This window comes from Clinocottus analis, unplaced genomic scaffold (genome assembly GCF_023055335.1).
Source record: "Clinocottus analis isolate CAN_PGR_092001 unplaced genomic scaffold, fCliAna1.0.p SCAF_6, whole genome shotgun sequence".
In the NCBI taxonomy this organism is placed as follows: Eukaryota; Metazoa; Chordata; class Actinopteri; order Perciformes; family Cottidae; genus Clinocottus; species Clinocottus analis.
Window position 1 is genome coordinate 15490348 of NW_027176218.1, and position 17012 is coordinate 15507359.

The window sequence follows — 17012 nt, forward strand, 5'->3', positions numbered from 1 at the left end:
TCCTCATTGGAAACTACAGCTTCCGGTGAAGATTTTCACGGTAAGACAAAAATAACGAGGATACAATAGTTGTGGGTCGTGAATACGATCAATGAGACTATTTATTAAAAATATGTTATTTAGTAACGAGGCCTATCGTCTTTGTGTTACTTCTAGCTCTTCATACATATCCAATTCAGGCCTTTATTATGAAGGGATCAACGTTTACTTTCTGTATTTCAGCAAACGTAAAAGAAACCATCGACAATCTCTGTGTTGTTATTTGGACAATTTAGAGTTAACCATCATTTATCGTGATAAAACCAAGTCTAACATCCCTTAAATGCCTCGTAAGAGACATTAAATTGGTGTGGTTGTTTTATTATTCTTTTGGCTGTCTACCGCTAATTATTCGACGAAGAAGACAAGGGGGCGTTAACTTCCGGGTTTCAAAAGCTTGATCGCAACGAACAACGCCGAACAAACGGTCGAAGGACGGAGGGTCTGTGAAACGTGTTATTAACGGTATTGTGTTAGGCTAACACGCCGATATACATTTATTATATTATAGTGTTGTACTGTTATGTGCATACTTTATTTTCGCTGTTTCTGAAGTTTCACTGGTAAACATTTCATGAATTAAAGGCGTTGCAGCATGAATGTTTACTTTGCAACAGACGTGAATTATTACAACTTCAGTCTGTCCTCCTGAGTCTAGTTGTGTTATATCTGAATGCGTGTTACAATGTAATGTGTAAGCTATACTTTTAAGAATCTCGTTAGTAGACATTGCATTCAAATGTCCCGCTCCCTCTGGTGCCCCAACTGAAAGACACGGTACCCTTTCCTCCGATCAAATGTACTGTGAACTTGTATTCTGACGCCTCCTCGTAATCATTTCCGTATGGAAAGATGGCAAATAGTTTTGGACAGAGATTTTGCTGTAAATAATTCACATACTGCTCACTTTGGCTCCCCAAGCTGACACCTCTGTGTTATGTATTAACATGCATTTTGCAACTCTTACTCCATTTGTAACGCTTTGTCTGTGTGGCCTCTTTTTGCAGAATTACTTGTAGAAAGTATCAACAAACCATTTTTGCTCTTTTGATAATCGTGTTTTCACTTCAGTTTTCAGTGTTGTGTGCTGAGATGGCTTCGCCAGCTAAAGATGCAACACCACACAGGTAAACTCACACAGTCAACTGGAGGACAGACACTTGTGTGGTCTCTCAGCAAAAGAAAGATGTAATGTTTTTAACTGTAATCTCCCTTATCCAGAGACTTATTGTGTCAATCTGGTGCCCCACTGTCACAGTCCTAAGTATTATCACGTAATCATGGATTTAGTCTCACTCCTTAAGTGGGTTTAAGTGCCTGGTAATCATTCGTTTTAATTTCTTGCCATGTATATGTGCCGCAGAAATGTACTGACCTTTTCTCTCTTTTTTTTACTCCCAGAGCCAACATTCGTACTCCTGGTCGAGAACCTGACTCCCCACTTCCCCCCATTCATGAGCGGCTAGCGTACCTGCGTCCTTCCAGGGAGCTACTCGAGTTCTACCGAGAGAAGATTGCCCAGTTTGACGGAGAACACGAGGACCTACTGCAGATGCTGGTCAAGTACAAAGGCATCACAGAAGACCAGGTAAGACACAGCGAGGAGTCATATATGATGCTGTTTTTTCAGGTGTACTAGAGTATGTTTGAACTGATCCTCTCCCCTACCTGGATGTGCTCTCAGCATAAATTGCAGTGGGAAATACGACAGCGTGAGGGAGAGACTGCAGAGCTGCAAAACGCTCTGAGTGACATGCAGGTCTACCTGTTCCAAGAGAGAGAACAGTCTCTTCGGCTTTATGCAGAAAATGACAGACTAAAGATCAGGTTGGTGCAAAGTTGATGATGAACCCAGATATGTAGACATGTGATGGCAGGAAAAGTACAGGTGTAATTAATACCATAAATAGGGTCTTCTTTCCATCTGTGTGTTCCAGATCCATGACCCTGCTATTGTGCATAAGTGACACACTTGAATAGAAGAAAGCCATCATTCATCTTAGTTATTAGTGTTTCCAGCGAAGTTCAGCTTGGAAATTTAAAATCATCTTTTTTAAATAGTCAACTTATTGGGCGAACTGCACTGTAGCTTGTTTTACTGATACATATACACTTATTAAGGTCTCTTAATTATTGTCATTCCATATGCATAGTAAATGCAGCGTAAGCAAATAACCCCTATAATTCTATTTCCCAGTTGTTTCTTATTAATTCTCATTAAGTTCCATAAAGTTTCCACGATGAATATTATTGCAACCCTAATAGTTACACCTGGGCCTTTCCTCATATGACAAATATATATATATTATTTATTTTCTTGCTTGGACATAGTGCTGCATAATATTACATATTAGTTCAGGCCTGTACACACCCATGGTACATCCATACATGTGTTTTCTTTATAAGACTGTGTAGCGATGTACAGAAGGTGTAATCAGGAGGAAAGGAAGAAAAACACTTTGTGTGTGTGTCCAGTGCCTTTATTATATCTATCTTTTGTACATACAACCATCTTACCCAAGCTATTGTTGGACAGAGAATTGGAGGACAGGAAGAAAATCCAGCACCTTCTTGCCCTGGTGGGTACTGATACAGGAGAGGTCACTTATTTCCACCGGGAGCCTCCTCACAAGGTACATGTTTTCTTCAACATAGACCTTCCTCACAGCAGACGTCTTGACTTGTCAAACACAGAGGCAATTAATCACCTTAATAAATGCTGCATTGCCTGGCACACTTAAATGCAACAGAGGCATTGACGATAGCTCATCGCTTGTTCCAACCAAAAATAACTGTTGCTGTAAAAAGGCATTAAAATTGTGATATTGTGTCGCTGCTTTCTCGACTGTATGACCTCACTATCCAAGCTGCAACAGTGACTCAAGATGTCCTCACAAACCTTTGCATGCATATTTGAAGGACTCAATTCATTTTAAATAAAAAAGACAAAAGTATTTTTTTTCAGGGACTAACAAACATGTGTTTCTTTTAATGTTATTTCATTCTGTGTCATCCAAAAGGTCAAAAACAAAAAAAAAAGTTTTAAAGACTGCAATAATGTGATGTCTATATTTCAGGTCACTGTCACACAGAAGAACACAGAGTCCAGATTGGAGGAAAATCTCAACCTAAGGCCAACAATGTTGAGACATGCTGCGACCAGGAAAGGTTTGCAAATGCTTTTTCTATAGTTAATATTTCTATTTGGTCTAACGATTTAAGAAAGATTTTAACATGATTAATCTTTTGTTGTGCTAAAAAAAGTATCATTAATTTACCAACTTTGTTTTTAACATTGTCTGTATCTGATCTGGTAATGTTTTCTGTTTCGTGAAACTCAAACATAGGAAACAATGTATCTTGTGAAATTTGGGAAGTGAACCCTTGGTAGACAAGCAAAATGATGAATAATTGCAGATGGACTGTGCCCCCCTGATTTTATGTCTGCTTAAGCAGAGAGTAGCAGGAGAACAAAATCAGCAGACGGGTTAAATGGAGAGAACATGGAGCAATACAGGAATGATAACCAGACGTTGTTACTACAGGTAACACTTTTGCCGCTTTTCCTCTCTAGTCTCAACTGCTTTTGTGATGAGTGTACCAAGCTATTGTTTTTGTGGCTCATGTTTCCAGGTGGAAGCTCTGCAGGCTCAGATGGAGGAACAAACCCGTCTGGCTAAAGAGCAGGTCGAGTCTCTGCTGGAGGATCGACAGATCCAAACGGAGGAGGCACTGGCACAACGGCAGAGAGATCAGGAACGATTCACAGCTATAACTGACAAGTGGGTCTACTTGGTGTGTTTTTGGAATAATGCTCCTTCAACTCGCTTAACCTCTCGATGTATAACTCACACATCCTCTCACATTTGACACTTCAGGCTCCAGCGAACCCAGAACCTGTTGCATGAGAGCACCAAAGATTTCTTACAGCTAAAGTTTGAGACACGGGCTCATGAGAAGAGCTGGATGGTGGAGAAGGACCGGTTGCTGAGGGAGCTGGACTCCTGCCACAACCGTCTAAGGAAGACTGGGCCAGAGTCTGGCCGAATGTGGCAACCCAGCACCAGCACTGCCCTGTTCCTCCCTCAGCCAGAGTTACAGCAGATACACAAAGAGGAGCTTAAAGTAATATTTCTTCTAAAAATTAAAATCTTATCTCACTTATCCATCTTGTAAATTTCAAAGCTCTTTTTGTTTTGGGTTGGGAGTTTTTTAATTTATGTTATTTAAATGAATCATCATCAGGAGATAAAGGAGGAGCTGAAGCAAGCCCACCGACTGGCAGAGATGTACAGGGAGCAGTGCATTACACTGGAGACAGATCTGTCCCAGATCAGAGAAAAAGGGGATGTGGGCCGGGAAATATTTAAGGTAACATAGTTGGACAGATGCTTATGTCTGTAAAAGCCTCATATTTAATGGAGAGCCCCAAGTTTATTACTGATATTTTTTTCTCACTAAATCTGAATGTGTGCAGGAGCGTTCGGACAAAATGGCCAACCGTCTTCAGCTGATGACTCAGCGCTATGAGGCGCTGGAGAAGAGAAGAGCTATGGAGGTGGAGGGCTTCAAGACGGATCTAAAGCACCTCAGACAGAAATTCAAAGATGTGGAAAAACAACTCCTCAAGGTAAATAGATTAGTATCTTAATCTTTTCTTCCATTTATCTGCCCTGATCATGAGGAAATTATTTTGTGATTTCAACACGTGTGGTTTGAGCCATTTAAAGTTATTTAAAGAAAACAAAATGAGAAATGATTTTATCATTGTGTCCTCCATATTATGATATCATAGTAAACATTTAACATGGTGTTTATGTGTGCACTGTTTCAGGTGACTCTTAATATCGCGCCCAACCAGGACTTAGCCATTCTGCATGAGGTACGTCAGACCAACGGCAGGACAAAGAAGGTTCAGAGTGAGCTGATGGCGCTGAAGGCTAAGATCTATGGACTGGAAAACCAGCTGAGATTTAGCTGAGGACTGGACTGTGCCGTCTGCATATTGACAACAATCAATTTGAGGTTTATCACAGTAGAGTATGTTTGTGCCACTGTGTAGATTACTGAAACTATTTTGTACATTAGACTAATAAAGATGTTTTTCTACAATGCTTCATTTTTCATCTTTCCACTCAGAAATGTAACAAACCTGTTTCTCTCTGGAAAAACTGAACATAAAACCTGTTGTGATTAGCAGTTATGATATGGAAGGGTATTATTCCCTTGATTTCTGTACCTCAAACATTACTTTAAGTGGACGATAGAAAGGTAATACTTAAAGTACCTCATCTCACTTTTTTCAACAAACGTGTTCTAAAATAGTGTTTTTAGTAAAAAAAGATTTAAATATATACGAACAATATGTTTCCTATAGTTTGTGCTATTAGTATGTGTGTATGTGTGGTTTCAGCAAAAAGAAAACAATAGAAACAGGCTTTGTAAGGAACTCAGTGATGTGCCGCTGTACATAGCACTGCCACAAGGGAGAGCCATAAGACTGCAATGCTACCAGCTACACAACATTATTTCATAAAGTGAATCAAGATAACTAAAGTTAGTTATAAATCCAACAAGTTGGATACCATGACCTCAGTTGTGAATATCACAAATGCTAATGGAAGGTCATATTACCTGATAACCTATAGAAAATGAGTTCCTTTCTTTAAAGCTCTCTTTGCCAACTTGTCTGCCCTTTCATTCCCACTCACTCCTATATGTGCTGGAACTCACAATAATTTAACCTGACCTTCCTGGCTGGGTACTTGTGTGACCGACTGTAGGACTTATAAAGTATAATGTCTTGACGACTATAAACAAAAAGTTGTTAAGCTTCCTAGAACTGAAGCTGCATCAGAGCATTTTAATACCTTTTCCTATCCTGTCTTTTCCACCCATCGTAATCCCAGCAGCACTGCCACCATCTCCACTGTGTAGACCCCTAGACTGTCAGATGTTCTCCTCCTGATCCCTACTCCTTTGTCTCATATTGCTGCCCCAAATACTGTCACTCCTGTCTCTCTTAGCACCACCCATAAACATTTTAGTATATTCACTGTATAGTTTCATTACTAGATATTCAAACGCACTTCACAAATCCCCCGTACCTTTTCCTTTTATTTTAACGTCTAACAGATACCAATCTACTTCAGGCCACACAAGTGTCCATTGAGGCCTTTACTACACATGGGCCAGACCTGTGAAGGTGGAACATACCACTCTGTACCTCAGGGGTACAGAGTGGTATAGGGAGATGGAAGAATCCAGGTGGTGCTGGACTTGTCCATCAAAGCATAATTCCATGTTGTCATAATCCAAGAGTAAAACCAGTTTGAATTTAAGTTACAGTCAAATTGTATGAAAAGAAATCTAAATGAATAATGAAGTCAATAAAGGAAATAAAAAAGTAAATAGAGTAATTAATTAAACAATTAACTAGAGGCACATTGAATTATGTGTTCACAAACATCACTTTCTTTTAAATACAAAATATAGGTAGTCTTTGTTATTTATTAATATCACCACATTGCTTTACAGTCGTCAATCTCGCTTTTAATTTGTTAAAATAAAATGTGAGTTTCAGTTCATTGATTCACTTTCATTTCTGCCAAAACTCCATCCAGACTGAAACCTGCGGAGTTTCCGGTACATTACCGGCTCTGCGCATGCGCAGTCGCTGTCGTTGAAGGTCGCTATTGAACGATGGCAGCTACACATGCGGCGACATCGCAGAGTTTAATAGAGGCTCTTTCTGCTTGAGATACCATGACAACTTCCTCCCGTCGTCAGTAGACCGTCGCCGATAGCTCAGCTCAGCTCGCTCCGCGTGTCTCGTCTCTTGTTTACGCGCTTGTGCCTCTGAACATGCAGAGGATAAAGCCGCTGAGAACTGGTTGGCAGCTGCTGAAATCAAGGCGTCAGGGGGCTGCAAAACAAGTCAACACCTCGCCTTCGACCTCTCGATATTATAGCCATGTAAGTAGATTGTTATTTTCAAACTTTGTTCAATTTAAGTTCAGGTCAGAAAGACAAAGTCAAGAGAACGACACGCACTGTGACTTTTTTTTTTAAATATTTAGTTGTTTCCAACTTGTTAAACAGCATGTTTATTAATAAACATAATTAAAGCTCATCCCAGCACACACATGAGAAGGGTTAACTACACGGTGGCGCACACCACGCATTTACGACCTCAGTTATTACTATCTTGTTCATCCGGGTCGCTCATCAATGAGTTATCTGATCCAATAAAGAGTGCGCCGTGTGTAATGGATACAGTGTGGGAACAAAGTCTCCCGCGGTTCGCTGTGTCTGAAATGAGGAGATTGTGAGCAGTGCTCGACCTGTATGTGGTATCGCAGCCAGTTAATGAACAACCGCACATGCCATCTGCACCATTCTCTGGCCCAGCTCCCCCCGCAGGGCTGCGGCTCCTTCGGGCTCCTCTTCGACATTGACGGGGTGCTGGTCCGGGGCCGGACGCTGATCCCCGCAGCCAAGCAGTGCTTCAGGAGCCTGGTGGACAGCAATGGGAAATACAAGGTGCCGGTGGTGTTCGTCACCAATGCAGGGAACTGCATGAGGCAGGCCAAAGCCGAGCATCTGTCCGATTTGCTTGAGGTGGAGGTAAATGTCAATTTCAAATTTGATCTTCATCTTGTTTTGTGTTCATTTCGTTTCTCTGAAATCAATCTTTTTTTCGTGTGTGTGTCTCAGGTGTCTCCAGACCAGGTGGTTCTGTCCCACAGTCCTTTGCGAATGTTCACCCAGTTCCACAAGATGCGTGTGCTGGTGTCGGGGCAGGGCCCCGTCGAGGAGGTCGCACACAAGTATCCTGTCTTAAATCGGGGAGTCTGCTTTTTCTGCACTCCCTCTGGATGTTGACCTCAAAGTGTGTGTGTTCTGTTTATTTAGTGTCATTTTGTTCAGGCTCTATTTTGTTATCAGTATTTAATCTTTGTACCCTTTATTGTCTGACCGTCTCATCGAGGCCCCTTCCACAGATTTCTAGGTTATACCTCAGGAAACATAGAATGAAAAAAATCAAATCAAAAGACAGTGGTATTCATCACTCTTTTGTGAGTGTTTCCTTCATCTGTGTTTGACTTTAACCCACCAAACTTCAGCCTTGGCTTTCAGGATATTGTTACCATCGATATGCTTCGAGAGGCATATTCTCTTCTAGATGTCGTAGATCACAGCCGAAGGCCCAAAGACAATGTGAGGAGCATTAATGTTGACGCCAATTTATGTTCACGTCTGGATGAGTGAGACATCTCATCAGTTGGTATAATGTCTTCCAGATTCCCCCATCCAAAGGTTTACCACCAATACACGGTATATTTCCACACAGTCAACAGGTGTAATGTGTAATAATTGACAGAACAATTTAGAAAGAACACAGGTATGACTGCCTTTTATGTTGTTTCTTTCTTTGCCGGTTTGTTCCTTCAGCTGTCATATTATTTGGTGAGCCAATCAGATGGGAGACCAACCTCCAGCTTATCGTTGACGTGCTCCAGACAAACGGGAACCCAGACGACACCTGGAATTCCACGCGGTACCCTCACATCCCGGTCCTGGCCTGCAACATGGACCTGCTGTGGATGGCCGAGGCGAAGAATCCCAGGTACTGTGCGTGTGCGTGAAAAATACACACACTGGAACGTCATTGAAAGTTGTATTCTACTAAATGTCCCCGTCTCTTAGGTTTGGTCACGGCATGTTCCTGGTGTGCTTAGAAAGCCTGTACAAGAAGGTGACAGGCTACGATCTGAAGTACGAGGCTCTGATAGGTAAACCCAGCGTGGTGACTTATAACTACGCTGAGCTGCTGGTCAGTCAGCAGGCTGAGAAACTCGGCTGGACCACGCCTGTGAAGAGGCTGTACGCAATAGGGTGAGTGAATAGTCGTCTCTTGGCTCGAGGCACACATTTGACACTTCAGAATTTTTCCTTTTTGTCTCGACACAAAACCGTTGATTTGACGAAAGAGCTCCTTTTTAATTGTGTTGTCCTTCCATCTCTTTTTAAAGCGATAACCCCATGTCGGACATTTATGGCGCCAACCTCTACAACCACTACCTTCAGGATTCCCAGCGCACCAAGACCAAGGTGCAGACTCAGAGTGGCGGAGGTCCTTCGGCAGAAACTGTTGACTCTGCCCCAAAAATGACATCGGCAGAACTCGGCGGCTCGTCGGCCAAGTTCGGGCCGGTGGAGGACCTCCCGGAGGGGTGCAGCTCCATCCTGGTGTGCACAGGAGTGTACAGCAGAGACCAGCAGGAGCTTCACGCGGAGCACACTGTCACGGAGCAGCGCATCTTCCACGGGCACCGGGACTTCCGCTTTGACCCCAACCTCACGCAGCCGTCCTTTGTGGTGGAGGACGTGAAGGAGGCGGTGGAGCTGGTGTTTGAGCAAGAAGGCTGGCCTCTGGAGTAGGACGTCTTACTCATCCATGGCCCTGGTTATCACAGGGCAGATGTAGCCATTTTAGTGGCTTGTTCTTTGAGATTTTCACAAAGTGCCATAGAGTCAGCAGCAAAAAGCAGCAATATTCAGTTTTTCACTAAATATAGGAATATTACACCTATTTTTAGTCTGTCAGGCTGTGTAATATGACACAGACTGCTGCACTATGATTATTACCACCCATATAACTGTATGTTAAAAACTCAAGTTTATCAAGAGGGACATTATGTCTTTTCTTGCCTTTTGTACAACACAATGAATTTGCACATGGATGTTGAAAAAGTCCAGATGTTGAGTTATATGTATTTTTACTACAATTAGACTTTTATGTACAATTTGTCAGTTCATGGACAAAGTTCATATTATGGTTTGTCGTCTGTGACTCTACATGTTCTCTTAAGAAATAGATTTTTATTATTTGCACAACCGTCTACCTAACTGGGTCATCTTGCCTTTTCAACCCCCCCCCCCCCCCCACACACACACACACACACACACACACACACACTCAGCAGGCCTTCACTAGACCAGTCCTGCTGTTTGTTTTTACTGGTGTCATATTTCAGCTTGATTCGTTTTTAAGATTGGGCGAGTGCATAACCACTAATGCTGATAAGATTAAGTTGCCAGGTTTCAGTTTGGATTCAAGCCTTAATCAAGAGTACGGTAATTTGAATTTCATTTTAATTTGTCAAATAGAAAAAGAACCACAGTTACAGCAAAATTAAAAACGGTGCTATTTTTCTGTGAAATGATTAAAAGTAATACAAATAGGATGAATGGTTAATGTGAAATGTTTGTAATTGAAGACTTGTTTGAAGAAAAATGTACTTCCAGTTATGGCACAAGTGAACGGTTCATGATGCTGGTTTCTTCTATTTTAACTGACAAGTATACCGTAATAACAATATAGGTTTTGTAGGTGACTTGAATTGTATTATAAAACTGCTAATGTACTGAAAACAAACATACTGAATAAAAGAACAATTAAAAAGCATAAAAGATGCAAAAACTTGTCAAGTGAAAATATTCTGTATATTGCAGTACAATCTTAGTAAAGAGTCCTCCAGCAGAGGTGTGTTTGTAATGCTGGCGTCACTATCACATTCAGCAGCTGTTATCCTCAGGAGAATATCACAAAATACATCTGATAAGCAACCGCCATTTAAAAACTTTTACTGAGTCTATAAACTGTATAAATATTAAGTCAAAATATGTACAAAACTTTCACACACAATTCAACATTATGTAGTTTCTCCTAAACTGCAGATGCTAGTCTTTAACAACGTGATCCGGCTTCAGTCCGCTCAGCACCCGCACTTTTTATCAGAAGACGCGGTGCCGTGGATCGCGTGGGAGCTGTTACTCAACATGAAATGGGGCGAGTCTTGGGAAGTCTCATCCATGATGGACATGCCGTTGCGCGCCAACAGCTCCCGGGCCATGAGGATGAAGGCCGCCTCCACGTTCTGGGCCTCCTTGGCCGAAGTTTCTAGAGCAGCCAGCACACCGTTGTTTTCTGCCAGAGTGCACGCATCCTCAAACAACACCTGCCTCTGAGCATGAAGGTCGGACTTATTACCTACGAGGATAAACGGAACAGGACATGCACAAAGTCATCAATCAAAACCATAAAAATCCGACACTTCATGAATTAATCTTGATCCAAATGATTGAGTTCACTATTAGGACAAAGCATAAAATCCTCATATTTGAGAAGCTGGAACCTACTGTTGAGCATTTATGCTTAAAAAATGACTACAAGGACTAATTGATTATCAAAAAAGTGTAAATATTTGTGTCGTTAATCCAGGCCATAATCAATTTATTTAGTCCACTGATTGCTTTAGCTCAACTGATCAATTACAATTGCGGTGAAAGATAATACAAACATTTGGGAACCATTGGTGTATTGTGTCCCAGGATTTATTTACTTACCGAAAAGGAACCAAGTTACTTTCTCTCTGCTTACCAATGAGAATCAGTACCACGCTGGCGGCTCCAAACTGCTCCACCTCCCTGATCCAGAGGGGGACAGATTCAAATGTGTTGCGGCGTGTGATGTCATAGGTCACCATGGCCCCGTGAGCACTGCGGTAGTAGCTCTGAGTTATGGTGCGAAAGCGCTCCTGTCCCGCTGTGTCCCACACCTGCATCTGCAATAGCAACACAAAACAACCTAAATAGGGCTTGAATGGTTGCAATGTATGCGTGACGTATACGCTGTTTGAGGCCTGCTGTGAAGGTGATCCGTCCTTTATAAACCGTGCTTATCTGTACTGAACTCCAAAGTAATTACCATAACAACACATCCAAGCAGTGAACAAATTAACACACCCAGAAAGCTAACACACAGATGATGTCAACGAGACGCAGTCTCGTTCTCGAAAGGCAAAAAAGGCTGATCAACTGAAACAAGAAAGAGGAGTATATACTTTAGGAGACGGGAAAGTGCACCACCGAAAATCACACTTTTGTTAACATATAGAAAACAAAACCATGATTAAGCCAAATGATCCCTACTATATGTGGATTGTAAGAGCAGAGTGCATGTCACCTACCTTCACCTTCTTGCCATCGATGTCCAGGGTACGAACAGTAAAATCCACACCGATGGTGTTTTGCTGCTTCTCGATGAATATGCCAGATTTGAAGCTCTGAACCACACAAGTCTTCCCCACATCCGAGTCCCCGACCAGGATGATTTTAAAAAGAAAGTCAAAAGAGTCCTCAATCTCCGGCCCTGCAGTCTGCATGGTGGAAGGAGGGATGTGTATACACAAAAAACACACACAGAGGCTGAAACACTAGATCCAAGACCTCTGTGTGTCTATGCAACAACAGAACTGGTTTCTTCTAAGTTGTGTCAATAAAAAACAGAGAATCAGCATCCTATACAGAGAAAGGGGGCTGATCAGGTTTACAGCAGCTGTACTATAACAGTTTATGTCGCTCAGCAAACGACATAAAACTTTAAAATCCACTTCATTATCCCATAGCAGAGGATTTAAATCCCCTTTTTCTGGAAGAAAAAGTCAGCATCCAAACAGTAGTTTCTTCCTCCTGTGCTTGTTTCCATGTCAACGCAACACTTTCGGACACAAAAAAAGCTTCAAGTCTTAAACTTAAGTTCCTCACCGCTGCCCTGTAGACTGTCACTCTTTCTGCCCTCTACACGTCTCACTTTCTCTCTAAGGTAATTATAGACACGCCCCTTACCTGTCTTTGTAGGCGTGATCTCCAACTGCCGGCCCACCTGCACCACTGCATCTTGGGATATGGGTTTTCTATTCAGGCTTCGTGATAGGACACAACACCTAAAAGAAGGCAGAATTAAAAGTCAATGACCTGAAACATTGTTCATTACCGAAGTTACCGGCGCAGGAATGTAGCCGTGATAGGGTGAGATTAATTTAGACATTCTGCCCCAGTTGATTTTATGACTTACCATTTTAGTTAGACCTCTAACTCTACCAGTTCAGAGTTAGAGGTTCAGACAGCCACGGTGCTGGAGGTTGACTTTGAACAGTTTCGTAGATCTTCATGACGACAGGTTTTGCTTACAAGACTCAGTGTTCAAACACTCCCGAGCAAACAGCTTAAACTGCTTGGGGAAATTAACTTCTCCTGACAGAATGTAAACACTTGACATGTGTCTTAACAGCTGTCCTTTGGACCCCAGAATGTTATTTGTACATTTAAAAATGCCCTTCGCCATTAACCCCTCGCTGACTACTGTCAGCTCACACATTCCACAGCACTCAACAACAAAAAGGAGTTGAGCGTAGCGTAAGCACGGGTGAAACCAGACAGACACAGTGAAAGAGTCTAGTTAAAGTTATTATAATAAAACATTAAGTGTAACTGAAATCATTTTACCTCAGGCTGCATACATTGGTATCACAGTGTGATGTGAACACAGAATGAGCGTACAGCGCTGATGCTGAATCAGTCTCTCTCTCTCTCTCGCTCTTTCCCACCCCCTCACTTGTTCTGTCGTCATCTCAGCCCACAGAAGAACAAGGCACAGCTGGACACAGAACAATGTGCGAGTGTGAGGGGCACTTGACCAAGCTGGGTCTATCTTTGGTCATAACCACCAGCCACCTTCTTCCTGGTGTGTGAGTGTTTATGCCTTATTAAATACAATGAAATGTGGTTTTCTTGACCATTTATAGTGATATTACAAATGGGACAAGCACAACAGGGGACAATTACTTTGATATCCAAATAGAAAATTGATTCAATTAACAGAATAAAACTAAATAAACTCCAGGCTTTTTAATGTCTTGCCATGACAATATGTATGCTCTACATTATGGTGGCATGAAAGCAGACTTCATAAACATAAATCGTCTTTGTAAACTCATGTACAAAATCAGACATCCTTACATACAAACTAATTTGAGCTCTTGCATCATTACAAAATCGCTCCAGTCTACAACAATATAGCAAAACAAAATATATTTATGGTAGCTAAATTACAACATTCACATTAGAGTACAGAAATATTTCTGTGATTCAACAGAGTCTCAACTCGGGAGCTGTGGTGGAGTGGATGAGTACCGATGAAATCATCTTTGAGCCATAACTAAGCTACTGTATCAGTCACAGACGTCTGTCTGCTGTGTCATCTTCTCTGTGCTGCACTGGCACAGTTCCTCAGTCTTAAAGCGGTGCTGGGGCTTTGTTGGCATTTTTTTTGTTTCTGAGGTTTCTTCACAGATGCCTTATTCAGTGTTATTTCCTGAGGGGGGACATGAATCGGCTTCCAGGGGATTGGATTGTAGAAGCTGGGTGATGAGTAGGATTTGTCATAGGGATCTGGAAGAAATCAAAGAAATAGAATACTGAGACATAACAAATATCAGCTGGGCAAATTAAATTAAGAAACTGCCTTGACATCTGAAGTCAACATTAAATGGTTATATTGCTACTATTGTTTCAATTACATAGTATGAGTTAGTCCAATTTTGTTAAAGCCATGTTAATAATTCCAAAATTACTTATGTTACTTTACTTGTTGGGTAGCAACGTGATTTGGAACTTGCTCTGCTTTTTTCATTGGCTTTCGCCAGCCAGTGCTTAAACTTCTCCTCTGCCCTCTTGTGGCGCTCTTCCTCCTGCTTCTCCTTCAAGGCAGTTGCCTCCTGTCAAGATGAAAGGATCTATCAGAATCTGTTCATTTCTGCTCGTCAAAAACAACATTTCAATTTAAAATATTTTGATTAAAAGAGGAATAACTCCACATTACGTTGTCCTTCTTCTCCAATTCTAGTTTTTCTTGGTTCTTCTTCTGCAGCCAGACTTTGTACTTTTGTTGCGCTTTCTGTTCAGCCTCCCTCTGTTTCTCCTGCTGTCTCTGCATCTCCTCCTCCTCCTTGCTCAGTTTTATGAGTTGCTCCTGCTTCTCCTGGGATTGCATGAAGAAAAGAAATGACAATGTCAGCATTTGATAGTGTAGCATTACTGTGTAATCAAACACAATCTCACAGACTTTAAAGTAGCAGGAGCATACCTGTTCCATTTTCATCTTTAGCCATCCTTGGATCTTCTCTTCCATGACAATCTTTTTCTGCTTCTGCTCGCGTTCTTGTTGTTCTTTTTTTTCCTTCCGTAACTGCTCCTAATTTGAAAATAAAAAGGATAGAATAACAACAATAATATATTTGATAAGAGGGAGAAACAAAACTATGGATAGCCGAATAAAAACCATAAACATACAAAAACCTAAGGGATGTAAGGAAAGTAACAATTACTACAGTGATATAAATGGTAATTAACTTACCTCCTCTGCTTGTTTTTCCAATTTGAAACGGTCTTCTTTGGCTTTGTTCACCAGCCACTTCTCCCATGCACTGAGAGAAGTTGAACCGGCCGGCTTAACAGCATCCAACATCTGCACTGAAGGTGTTCTTGGTAGCTCGCATCTATAACCAAAACAGATTTCAATTTATACACATTGAACTGTGTATACTTGCATTTTATCTGCATAAATGGTACACTCTTTGGCCTTGAACATGTTTCGTAAAGTATCTTTAGCTTGAATGAGCCAGAAGCACCTGACTGGTGAAACGCTGAGCCTGGAGTCGTCGCTATGGCTGGGCTCAAAGTCTTCATCGCTGTCAAAACTGTCGTGATAGATGGGAGAAAGCAGAGAGAATGTGTCTTCGTCGTCGGATAGGACGCCGTCGTCCAAGGCCTTAGATGTGAAGTCTTTTCCCTGGCTGGTTTTGACAGGGGTCGAGCAGAAGCCCTTGGACACAGAGGCAGGACCGCTCGGCATCCTCCCTCCAGACATGGCCAGCCGTTCTCTGAACACAAGGTGGAGACATGAGAACGTTTTACATACGTTATGCGTGCGTTTTATTCTGTTACTTAACCTCAAACACGCCGAGGTAACGTTTGAGTAACACAAACTACACAAACCTAACTTCCTAATGTTCAGAAGCTTGTTTTAACGATTCGCAAAGTGGGGGCTAGCCCTTAAAGGAAACTATCAGCTAGCTTTGGTTAGCAAACTTAGCTTGAACAGTATATCTAACGTGCTACGAAGGTTTAACACTCAGTATTGTGCAAGCTAGCTCCACGATGCATGTCGGCGGGGTTTGTTGCTATACCCGAAAGAACTGTGAACATTTCGTAACTCACCTTTTAGCGTAGGATATATGAGAAATGAGAAAAGAAAAGTCTCGCTCTTGTGTTCGTTTTTTTCGCTAACACTGGGAACTAATTCACAAACAGCTTATTTCCCATGATGCACCACGGCCCAAACGCTGCCTCTGTAGCCACGGTAACACTTGACGCTTACAGACATACGTTATTTTCTTTTTCTTTTTTTTACGTAGATAGCGTGAGAGTGAATACGTCTGCACGTCGTCTACGTCTAAAAAGTATTTCAAAATCATGTAGTAAAATCGGGAGGGTATTTTTATGACTGGCATAATGTAAAAAATAAAATAATTTAAGGGGATAAATGTATACAATTGGATGATTGGTACTTTCATTGTTTTATTATTATTATTATTATTATTATTATTATTATTATTGTTATTATTGTATCTGAATGGCGCTTGATTGGAGGTGACATGTTGTTGTCCAAACATTTACATTAAAGCTCAAGGTTGTTTGATGAATTTTGACCTCTAATTAGAAATTCTATCATTTCTAAGTTTCAACACTTTAAAAAAAATCATTCAGGCCTGCAGAAAACAATCTACAATCCATGAGCAAGCCCACTGATTCCTATTGTCATACAAGCTTGTAACATCCTCAGTTAACTGCAGCTCATGTCTGTTCATGAAAGAAAGCTTAAGGATAATCATAAGATAAACAAGCTTCTTTTTTTTTTTACAGAGGTCATAGGTGCTACAATCATATTCAGATAGCGAATAATATTTCTAGAATTTTATTTTGGTGATGGATTCTGAGTGAAATTTTAGATTTTCATCCCGTGGTTTTTGCGATCACTGTTTTGTTCCACTGTTATTCTGTTCAGT

General features: G+C 41.4%; 4 protein-coding genes across 4 annotated transcripts; 2 read left to right on the forward strand and 2 right to left on the reverse strand.

Moving 5' to 3' along the window:
* The first annotated feature begins 441 nt into the window (after window positions 1-441).
* ccdc77 (coiled-coil domain containing 77) lies at window positions 442-5153 on the forward strand. The gene is made up of 12 exons (XM_068603401.1): window positions 442-504; window positions 1111-1166; window positions 1441-1627; window positions 1724-1866; window positions 2576-2672; window positions 3117-3207; window positions 3496-3584; window positions 3673-3821; window positions 3918-4164; window positions 4285-4410; window positions 4517-4669; window positions 4874-5153. The coding sequence occupies exons 2-12, from the start codon at window positions 1132-1134 to the stop codon at window positions 5018-5020; spliced, it is 1464 nt and encodes a 487-aa protein (XP_068459502.1). The 5' UTR covers window positions 442-504; window positions 1111-1131; the 3' UTR covers window positions 5021-5153.
* A 1598-nt stretch (window positions 5154-6751) lies between these two features.
* hdhd5 (haloacid dehalogenase like hydrolase domain containing 5) lies at window positions 6752-10514 on the forward strand. The gene is made up of 8 exons (XM_068603419.1): window positions 6752-7014; window positions 7450-7665; window positions 7756-7868; window positions 8166-8259; window positions 8343-8376; window positions 8494-8668; window positions 8749-8937; window positions 9075-10514. The coding sequence occupies exons 1-8, from the start codon at window positions 6904-6906 to the stop codon at window positions 9481-9483; spliced, it is 1341 nt and encodes a 446-aa protein (XP_068459520.1). The 5' UTR covers window positions 6752-6903; the 3' UTR covers window positions 9484-10514.
* On the reverse strand, window positions 10227-13404 carry rab19 (RAB19, member RAS oncogene family). Its single transcript, XM_068603420.1, is given in 6 exon segments — window positions 10227-11095; window positions 11486-11669; window positions 12075-12263; window positions 12733-12803; window positions 12806-12830; window positions 13393-13404. Coding segments are annotated over 6 exon segments (756 nt in total). The 3' UTR covers window positions 10227-10820.
* A 307-nt stretch (window positions 13405-13711) lies between these two features.
* ccdc34 (coiled-coil domain containing 34) lies at window positions 13712-16267 on the reverse strand. Its single transcript, XM_068603416.1, has 7 exons — window positions 16165-16267; window positions 15576-15827; window positions 15302-15443; window positions 15032-15139; window positions 14768-14926; window positions 14534-14663; window positions 13712-14337 (listed from the first exon to the last, which is right to left on the reverse strand). Exons 2-7 carry the CDS (start codon window positions 15812-15814, stop codon window positions 14144-14146), a joined length of 972 nt encoding a protein of 323 aa, XP_068459517.1. The 5' UTR covers window positions 15815-15827; window positions 16165-16267; the 3' UTR covers window positions 13712-14143.
* Between the last annotated feature and the right edge of the window lie 745 nt (window positions 16268-17012).

What these genes read in the sequence shown, in the direction of transcription:
- ccdc77 (XM_068603401.1), top strand. Translation starts at nt 1,132, where the DNA reads ATGGCTTCGCCAGCTAAAGATGCAACACCACACAG. An exon ending in AATGACAGACTAAAGATCAG is followed by an intron (nt 1,867 to 2,575) that starts GTTGGTGCAAAG and finishes ATTGTTGGACAG; the next exon opens with AGAATTGGAGGACAGGAAGA. An exon ending in ACATGCTGCGACCAGGAAAG is followed by an intron (nt 3,208 to 3,495) that starts GTTTGCAAATGC and finishes CTGCTTAAGCAG; the next exon opens with AGAGTAGCAGGAGAACAAAA.
- hdhd5 (XM_068603419.1), top strand. Translation starts at nt 6,904, where the DNA reads ATGCAGAGGATAAAGCCGCTGAGAACTGGTTGGCAGCTGCTGAAATCA. An exon ending in GTCGAGGAGGTCGCACACAA is followed by an intron (nt 7,869 to 8,165) that starts GTATCCTGTCTT and finishes ACCAAACTTCAG; the next exon opens with CCTTGGCTTTCAGGATATTG. An exon ending in GCCGAAGGCCCAAAGACAAT is followed by an intron (nt 8,260 to 8,342) that starts GTGAGGAGCATT and finishes AATGTCTTCCAG; the next exon opens with ATTCCCCCATCCAAAGGTTT.
- ccdc34 (XM_068603416.1), bottom strand. Translation starts at nt 15,814, where the DNA reads ATGTCTGGAGGGAGGATGCCGAGCGGTCCTGCCTCTGTGTCCAAGGGC. An exon ending in CTCAGCGTTTCACCAGTCAG is followed by an intron (nt 15,444 to 15,575) that starts GTGCTTCTGGCT and finishes TTTTGGTTATAG; the next exon opens with ATGCGAGCTACCAAGAACAC. An exon ending in ATCACGTTGCTACCCAACAA is followed by an intron (nt 14,338 to 14,533) that starts GTAAAGTAACAT and finishes GATTTCTTCCAG; the next exon opens with ATCCCTATGACAAATCCTAC.